The sequence below is a fragment of the Triturus cristatus genome, chromosome 1_2 (genome assembly GCF_964204655.1).
Source record: "Triturus cristatus chromosome 1_2, aTriCri1.1, whole genome shotgun sequence".
Taxonomy (NCBI): Eukaryota; Metazoa; Chordata; class Amphibia; order Caudata; family Salamandridae; genus Triturus; species Triturus cristatus.
In genome coordinates, this window is record NC_140580.1 from 734348884 (window position 1) to 734359141 (window position 10258).

Below are 10258 nucleotides of genomic sequence, written 5' to 3' on the forward strand. Positions count from 1 at the left end.
CCACGTTTCATTCTCTAATCCCTAGAAATGCTTGTAACGATTTTATTGATGTTGCCCAATTTTCTACCACTTCCTCCTCTTCTCCTACACCAACTTGAAAAGGACAATGTCAAAGGACACACGTGGTGTGTATTAATTGCACGTTTATTGCGATTTCCTAATTTTTAAAAGCCCTTGCTTACAAATTAGGAAGAAGCACACCTTGGCTCTTTTGCCCACATCAAAAGGATGGGATTATAGATGAGACAAATGCATAACAATAATTTGCCTTACACATTTACTATCTAATTTCCTGTTACCAATACTGAAACAGTTGGTCCTCACTGTTTCACGGTCAAAGGTTGAATCACCCCTTGCTGGGATTTGAACCTGTGCCCTTCAGGTTACAGACAGATCTCTGCAAAGGAGTCACTAACACTCCCACAATAGCTGCTAAATGCTGAAATTGAGAACATGAGGATAATATGAACTGAATGAAGATAACATTTGGAATGCAGAGTGAAGAACGTGCAAACATGTTTTCATACCTGCCTATGGAAGGTGCACTTGAAGGAATAAAACGGTATAGTCCTGCATTCCCTTCAGATATGTTGAGGTGAGCATAGTTGAAGCTATGTGACCGCACCAGATATAGTGATAGCTAATCAAAAGGTTAGCCACCTTTGCGAGCCATGAGAAAAGCAATATTTTTTTAGATCTCATCTAGGAAGGAAGAATCCTAAAACCAATGGCAATGGAACGGCTTTCTGGATGTGACAGCGAACTGCTGATGTCTGAATATCAGTCCATATATGCAAGGAAGTATGAGTGTGTTATATTTTACAGACTGTAGGAGTAGAAAGCTTGTCTCTGAAGAGAGAAGACCTGTGCTGGCATGGATAACATCCTATGTAGAGGGACTTGTAAGACCAGATCCTCCACAAAAGGAAGAAAGTGAACCAAAGTGCCCCGAGAGCTAGTTAGCATGGATAGGTCTCATCAAGCTGCTAGCAACCTGATTACCGGAGGATCTCCATTTCATGCAGTCATCCTTCAAGCGGTGCGGTGATCCATAAAGGAGTTACTAGACCCGTCAATTCCTTGCACAGGCAGTAAGTGAGCGATGCATAGTGAAATAACACTAATGCTGACCAAACTAGTGGGGAAGCTTCAGGGCACCAGGTAGGTTTCAGGGTGCCATAAAGAAAAAGGACCTTCCTACGGGCATCTGCTTTCAGTCATTATCAAACTCTACATATCTTCCAAAGAGGGCATTAAAGAGTAGCCTGTCACATGTTTGAACCAGACAGAATCATGGGGGGGACTGACCTCACACCTACTACACATGACAGAGGTACCATGTTATCGATGATTGAGTAGAGTAGGTGTAAGCCACTTCTGAGCGCTAGAATATCAGGAAGGGAACAGTTGTTACTGCCTACGATGGACAAGGGGGGAAAGGTTGCTCCCTTACTAGGCCCATTTGGAATTGCTGTACACTATGGTTATGTATGTGTACAACAGATAGGTTAGTGTACTTGACTTCATGGAGTACCTGACTATCCTGTATACATTTACTCTTCTGTGTCACGGCCTTGATAATAGACTTTCAGAATATGGCACTCGGCCAGCTTCGAGCATCTGATTCTTATTGAGAGGATGCATGTTGGATTTTCTGGGCTGGAAGCTAGGATATAGATACATAATTTACATTTATATAAAAAGAGGTGTATCCCTCCGGTGCAATTTACAAGCACAGTACGAAGTGGCACCACCCCTGCGTAGGTTACCACCAAACCATTTCCACAAACGGATTACCAGCTGAGGGCATGTATGTGCATTAGCGTAGAAACCAGGACTACATGTGGCTATAAAGTATGAAATGCAAAGCTGGAATAATTTCTCCAAGATCACAAAATGCACTTGACTGACTACTGGCACATACCTATATAAAGTGATTTCTCAAAATTAAAATATATGTTAATGTAGGAAACTGAAAAATTATTCAATTTTTATCTGCCTCGAATACACCGTATTCATGCCTCTCAGCATGTCTATAACTTTACACCTTGACGACCTAAGCAAGAAAGACGAACTTCATGAGTAAACACAATTTAACATAATTTTTTAGGATATCTTCAAAGTCTTTTGGATCATCTATGGATAGGGAATTACACACTGCAGCTTCAGCAGAAGTTCACTCATTTGAATCACGAAATACAGCACAGACATGTTTTACCAACTTCCACGAAAAAAACATTTCACTTCATTAACCACAAAAGTGGTTGGGAGGCAAGATAATATTATGATCCACAGATTGCTTTGTTTGCCCAAGTCCTCTCTCCCTACAAATTATAAAACTGAATTACTGACCTTCAAAATAAATGATGACAGTCAATTGGCTGTTTCTGTGGAAATAAACGCCATGTGCATAAAAGGCTTTACACCTCCTTTAACATCGTGCAGCAAGCGCAACAGATTCTTTAATGAAACTTTCATCTAATTCAAGAACCAAGCTGCCCAACCATTTCAGAGGAGAGGGTAGCAGCTCAGCCTTTTACATGAGGTCAGACTGGAGCTCCATGCATTCAACTGTCAGGGTGCATCCAAGTTCTCATCAATCTACGCGTCAATGTGGACTACACATAAATGTGAACAACCCACTATTACAGAAATACTGGACCCACTATTATGCTCTTTATACACAGTGTTACATGCAATAGCCCTTCTAATGCAAGCAGAGATATGACCGTCATACACGCATCCTTGAAGTAAAATATCTCGAAGCCCAGATCACCTCCTATTCAATACTGGTTGGGTGCACTTATAAGACGTTGTCACAAAAGAAACAGTCTACTGTTGGGAAAGTCTCCATCTCAGACTGAACAAGCACAATTGACAGCCAAGCTAGAGCAATGATCAAAATCCAACAGAGGTCACATCAAATAGCCAGATGTTTGCTTTTTCAGGATACACCATAAACTTCTAAGACTCTAGAATCGGCTCGCCCTTTGACTCAGCTTGCCCAATCTCCTATTGTTCTCAAAGGCCCCTGGCTGCTTTATTCAGACCATTCAACCTACTTATTGCTGACCTCTGGACCAACCTACTGAGTAAGCCTACATTGTCGAGTCATCTTCTGTAGCCCACCATGCCTAGGGCTTCGCCACCCTTCACCCTACAACAGCAGCGCCCAGGCCAAAATAAAGTTTTACCAATCTATCCCCCAACAAAAACAAATTTGATCAGCCTTCCCAATTTATGTAGACAATTCTACTGTCATATCTATTCCATACTCTTGTAATAAGTTCATTTTCAATAGCTGCAAACAGTTCCATATTCAGTCTGCATTACATTAATAACCTAAAGCAAAATGAACAAAGAACAATTGGAACGCAAGAAACACAGAATTATCTGGTCCATTATATTAAGTTTCCTCACCAATGACACGGTGTGACGCCTTTGAATGAACGTTTCTTAGTCTTAAAATTGTAAGTGTATTGGTGCCCCAAGGAAGAGCACTCCATGCTTTTTCAACCTAACTCTACTTTTGCTTCAACTGATGCCCCTCAGCCACCTATCAAGCATGCTTTCACCAGAAAGGTAGTGAGTAAATCTCACTACTACCACCCAACAACTTCTTACCACGACCTCTACTCTTGGAATTCTATTTCCAAGTCACATGCTTTAATTTGCAACATATCCAGTTCAGACGTCTCAGTAACATCCCACAATCCCTTACTTTCTTCACACTACGTCTGTCACGATTGTTAAATTTAATATCGTGATTATTTTGCACTGACAGTGTACAAAAGAAATCCAACGGGGTATTTAGCTCAATAAGGCACTATACTACAAAAAAGACTCAATGAATGGGTGTAGAGGTTTTAATAAAAAAATAAATAGCCATACTCCTCTCTAAGCTATACAGCACATCTTTGACTCTCACCACCATCTTGTGACGTGAAGCACGATGAAATCTTGGGAAATGCACCAACGCGACATCCATGTGCCATTATCACTACTACTAATCTCCGTCCTCATCATATACTTATCCAAATACTGGTCCTGTCAGTATTTGATTATTCTATTTTAAAACTTGTTTTTCTCATGGTTTTATCTTTAGATTTAATCACATATGCATTTAATACCTCTATGAAATGAGAGCCAGCCCTGGATACATTTATTGCTTTTGGTGTCGCTGCTGTTTTCTGTTGAAAATTATTCTTAATCTATAGGACAAACCAATTACGTGCATGCCCATTTCTACAAAGAATGGTGCACCAACTAATTATTTTGGGGTTCTTTTCTTACACACGTAATTACCATGATTTTGGACATCTCAAAGAACCTTAAATCTAAATTCTTGTCTACTTTTCATGGATCAACACATTTGCAAAAAAGCTGCATCTTCCTCTCAGGGGCCTTCCCAATATCACTTCAGAGGATTTTGAAAATATCTGAACACTGACTCTGACACCTTTACTAGGGCTGTAACTGAGGAAAACAGTTTCTGTAACACATCCTGTCCTGTGTCGCTCCTCACTCAGCTCAAATACTGCAGTGTCCAGCAGATTTTAGCAGGAGTGGAACGCAAAAAATATTGATTGCAACTTGATATGTTACATTGATTGAACATTTCAAAGAACTTAATATGTTCTAGTAAAAAGTTATTTTATTTGACCAATGGAAGATGTACACAAGAGGCCAGGTACATCAGCATTTAAGCCTAACATGTCCCTTCGGTGTAAGCAAATATAACTGAGATAACATTTTAAATATTTCCATCACTAGATCGTTTAACAAATCACCTAGCAAATCAAATTTCAAAATCGTGATATCAGAAGTGTCAAAAAGGCAGCTAATTGAATACGATGCATTTGAGAGGGTAAGATAAAGACCACATAGGACGCAAGAGGCATCAGAATACAACAGTAATTTTAAACTATTCTAAAACATGAGTAGATAGCTACAACCTCCCGCAGGGAACAACTGTATTATTTTCAAGTAGCCGACTGGCAAACAGCGCAGGTCAAATTTAGCATCATTTACGAGTTTATTTAAGCTTGCCTCTTCAGTTACAGCTGCATGAATCTAAGAAGAACCTCATGACAGTTTACTTACTATGTGAATGTGATGCCTTTACAATCCCTAAAGCCTACCTAAAATGCGCCAAGGTTCTTGGATTTGCATAGAACCTTTTTGCTACACATTTTGCATTTCTTTTTGATACCCCCTTGCTTGTTTATTCAAGAGTTCTCTTGGATGAGGCGTTGAATGTCTTGTTGTGGATTCTGCTGCCTCTCTGCTGGTGCAGTGTATTCATAAACATATTATCTCTCTCCCTTTTATGCAGATTCTTTGTTGAGTTCTCTGTTTTTCTGTTGAAGCTCCTTCCTTTCTGGGGAGCAGTTTGAGTCACATTCTGTGTAGCTTACTGTTTCACGTTGCTATCCTCAACATCTTTAACATGACTACCTATGTGTGTGTGGGGTGGGCACTTTCTACGTGGAGCTATCTAGCCGAGCTCCCCTATCTTGCAGATTGTCGCTTATCTATCTGGGTGTTTCTTTTGAGTTTCTAAGTGTGCACTGTGTTTGACCTTCAGGTGATTTACTCTCTGTGTAGCTCTCCTGCTTCTGGACCATGACCTATCCAACTAGACCAACCCCCTGAGTTAATTTCTCCTTTTCACTATTCGTTTTCTCTTCTGGGATCCCCCTCCTTTGCAGGAAGTTTTCTTGATTTGGGAACTCGTCTCTCTAGCGCCCCTCTAATCTGCAGTGGGTCCTAGGTTATTCTCGTGCTGAGTTCTTAACATAGTCCTCTGTTAGGAGAAACAGAAGGTTCGCTCGTCTTTCTATTTCATATATATATATAAGTAACTCTTCTTCTTTCATGATAATGGGTTATTCCGGAACGTTTTTTCTCTCTAAGTAACGCAAATAAAGAGCAAATAAAACGTCCCGTCTTTCTACCGTAGTATTTCCCCTGGACCTTCCAGAATTTTCGCCAGTCCGCCTACTATAATTTTGAGGTCCCAGACTCCCAGTCTACCAGGTGACTGCTGTGAGCTTCATCTTCGCTGCTTTTGGGGTCCACTTCACATACGCTATTCTCCAAGATAATGATATACGGGAGGTCGGTCCTGTATTGGAGGATGTGTAATTTTGCGGATGCCACTTTCTGCGAAGAAGGTCCCACACACGTGGGCGGTCACTCACCCGTTGATGTCTATGGTGATACGAGTCCCCAGGACGCACACCGCCTGCACTCGCTCCCCGCGCTCCAGCCGAAGGGTTCTTGTCCGGGCCGCCATCCTGTTTTCCGCTTCTCTTTAAAGCTGGATGGCGCTTCACACCTTCACGCGCCTTGACCACTGTCTCACTCAATAACCCTTTCACAGCCCCGCTTCCCTCGCGCTGACCTGCTCTCGCGCCTCGTTGACTGACTAACGGTGTGCTCTCGTGCACCTTTGCCCCACAGACTGTCCTGCGCGCGCTCCTCCCCACCCTTGTCCTCTTGAGCGCCAGTCGCTCCTGTTCTGTCCTCGCGCCGCTCGGTGTCCTGCAGTCGTCGGATTTTGCTCTGTCCTAGCTCTTCCGTCTCCCTAACGGTCTGTCCTGCGCGCCGCTTGTTACTTGGTGTCCCTCTATCCTTCCCGCTGCTCCCAGACACGTTGCCTGATCCTTCTCTAGCTGCAGGTGACACTGCAGACTCGGTCGACACGCGCTCTCAAAAGTGTCCTTCTGTCGGCCACCGGACCCGCCCACCTGCTACATCAATGGGTGAATCCTCTGTCCAGTTTGATTTCCCGCCCCCTCGCCTAAAAATACCCCCCGGTCAAGTGTTTAAAGTGCCAACAAGTTCACAAATTGATGAAAGATAAGTTGAAGAATGGAATGTGAACACAAAAGCCTGTGTGACAGGTAGATGAAATGTGGAAGGCAGGATACCTCAAAGTAGATACTGGCACCTCTGACGTGCAGTGAAATACAGTGTACCTTCTGATCATACTTCACACCAACAGTGGCTACTCCACGGTCTAGGAAACTAAATGTACAGAAAGTAACCATTACCTTACACCCCTTACTCCATAGAACAAGGATTCCTGTTCCTCTACAATCAGAGAAGGAGTATTGAAGAAAGGGGGAGTGATCACCCCAGAGACAATATATGCATACCTCTTGCAGTGATGTCTTAACTCTGTTCACTGAACCACCGGACCTGGCCTGGCAGTTCGGGCTGGCAGCGGCAGCCGGCTCAGGCGGTGGGGGTGCTGGGGCGGGGCAGAGCGCAGCAGAGGGTAAGCCGACAGAAGAAGGAATAGGTATTATTTATGTATTTAGTTATACCTATTCCGTCATCTGTCAGCATTACCCCCCTCCCAACCCAACCCCACCCCGCCCCACCACCCACCGCACTTACCTGAGCTGGCCGCCGCTGTGGGCTGGACTGTTTTAATAGTAGCAGGGTCAAGACTGATTTGCATATAGCTGGGTCCAAATTGAGGTGGCATGTTGAAAAAAATGATGGCTTGGATTGCTGATGGTTGAGAGCATTTCAAGCATTCCATCCTTCGCTTTGTTTTTGGTGTCCTAACTCTTTGTGACAAAATGCACCAACTCTCTGCTCTTGAGCGTTCCATGACTCAGGAATGCTCATGAGAGGACAAATTGGAGCAGGCTGTCTGAGGCAGCATTACCTAGTTGGCTGTGGCCTGTCTCCTCACTGGTACCCTTGTTCATTTATTAATTAATAAATCCTCCTGTTGCATTAGCTAGTGTCCTGTGATCTTTACATTGTGGAGGGGATCATTGGGCTGGAACTTGCCAGCGAGGAAGGTCCTATGATAAGCCAACCAGCTTTGTATTCACATTGATAAAAAGAGGGCACATATTGGAATGGACTGTAGTTTGATGCATGACATCATGTCTTATCCCAGGAAAAGGGGCAGGTTAAGATTTAAACCTTAGAAAATCCTCACGGATGGGTAAAACGGTTGTTCAAAAGACCTTGATGATTATTGGGCAGTGCACTGGGTTTTCCAAAATCGAGCCTGCAGTGGCCCAGAGTATGGGATATAAAAGAGACCTGCCATAGGGTGGAGAGAATAATAAGACATAAACAGTAAAACCAGAATATGAGGAACATGTTAAAGTAATGGACAGGAAGATAAAAGGTTTGTTACTGAAATACCATGATGTCTTTAGTGCAAAGTAGGTGACCAGAAAGGGAACAAATACAAGATTAACATAAATAAATATATCATTCATGCGAGGCATAGAACAAGGGCTGTACCAGTAGCAACCAAAGGAGAATAAAAGAAAAGGTTGAAAGATATGGACGAGGCAGGTATAATCGAGCACGTGGAAGACAAAGAATGACTTTTACCAGTCGTAATATATAAACGCACTAATGGTAACCACCTCTTTTGCAAAGACCTTTGCAGTGTCATTAAATATATACAATTAGATAGCTACCCCTTCAGAACACAAGCCAAATGTTAACTTCAAAAATAGCAAAGGTTTTCAGTAAACTAGATTTGCAATCTGCGAGCCATCAGGTCAGTTTACATTCAGAATCAAGAACTCTTCACACCTTTTGTGATATATAAGGGAACTTTCCGGTTCAGAAGGTTATCATTCTGGTTAAGAACATCGGCGTCAGTTTGCCTCTGAAAAATGTATATTCTTTATAGGGGTTTAGCCTATAAATGGTGCTTCCATCATTTATGGTGAGAGTGAAGAATGTACAAGACCTTAGAAGCCCTACCATCAGACTATCGGAAGCAAGGCTAAGCAACCCCTAAAGAGAGAAAAGTGTTATATTAAACTTGGTATTATTGAATACTTAGTTTATATCATACCCTGTGATTGTGGGAAATATAAACGAGAGCTATTGTATGCAATAAACGAAGCACTAGTAAACTAGGACAAGCAAAGACCATTAATGGGCCTCACAGAATATTATGAAGCTTTCAGCATGATCCCAGAACCATTCCAGAACATGCTCAAAAACAAGAGCCACATCTGAGTGGGAAAGAACAAATTAGTACTTTAAATATGGCGGTAAAGCAAATCATTGATGCTCTTGTATTATAACCATTCAGTGGGAATAAACCCACCATCTTAACAGTAGATGGAGTGACTACATGACTGGTGCAGTGTTGCCCAAAAGAGTAATGCTGGGTTGATTGATTTATCTATTTCTGAAGCGCTCAGCTACCAGCAACAATATCAAAATACCCGCAAGGGTGCCCAACACTAGAAAATAGTCCATTGAGTTGCAACAAGGATACAGAGAAGAGAGTAGTTATTGACCTGCTTCTGAAAAATAGTGTGAGATTGAGCAGAGCAGAGCAGTCCAGGGATAGCATTTCAGACTTTACATTTAGATAACTTTTAAACTTACCACCTACCTTGGGGTATCTAATGTGAGGAATGTAGACAAGATTAGCGGATGCAGAATGCAATTGATGAGAGGGGTGGTATAGTAGGAAATATTCTGAATCTAGGCAGAGCCAGTGTGATGCAGTGCCTGATGGCATATGCATTGGGCCTCAAAAAAGAGCGTTTGGCTACAGGTAGCCAATGAAGAGCACGAAGAAGTGGTGAAATATGACAGTACTTTTGATATCAAGAATGAGCATGAATTCTGGATTGTATGCTGGCAATTTTGTAGGTATTGAGGGAGTCTTGTGAAAGATGAAATTGCAGTAGTCAAGTTGGGCTAGGACTGTAGCTTGAATAACTGTTTTACGGTAATGAAGAGGAAGAAAAAGTGGGACATTTGTTAGGATTTTATTGGCAAAGAAACTAGCAGAAACAAGTTTTGATGTATGCGACTGAATAATAAGACTGGAGTCTAATATAACTATTATATCACAGTCAGAAGAAACAGCCAGATGTGCTGAACTAGGTTTAAGTGGCTGCCAGTTGGAATCCCTAATGGATAGAGAGCCAAAAGTTGGTATCTACATTTTGACTGAGTTAAAATGAAGTGAAGTTCTATTCATCCAAAGTGTCTGAGGTCATGTAGATCTTGAATTCACACTATTTATTTATTTACTCACTTATATTGCGCAAGCGAATCATCCCCAGGGGGATCTCTCGGCGCATAGGAGAGGAGCACTAGGAAATGAAGGACAGCTTAGAATAGCCAGGTCCTAAGAAGCTTTTTGAAACTACGGTAATTACTACAGGCACGGAGCTCATCTGGCAAGGAGTTCCAATCGGTGGGAGCCAGATACGAAAAGGCCCGACCTCCCATCCTAACC

The 10258-nt window shown here is 42.3% G+C and overlaps 1 protein-coding gene across 1 annotated transcript in view; it reads right to left on the reverse strand.

The window, feature by feature from the left end:
• Positions 1 to 6703, reverse strand: part of LOC146867919 (protein-arginine deiminase type-2-like) — a 692226-nt gene extending 685523 nt beyond the window's left edge. The window contains exon 1 of the mRNA XM_085608647.1: positions 6204 to 6703. Coding sequence (XP_085464773.1) covers positions 6204 to 6298 — 95 coding nt within the window. The 5' untranslated portion in view covers positions 6299 to 6703. The remainder of the gene's footprint in view (positions 1 to 6203) is intronic.
• Between the last annotated feature and the right edge of the window lie 3555 nt (positions 6704 to 10258).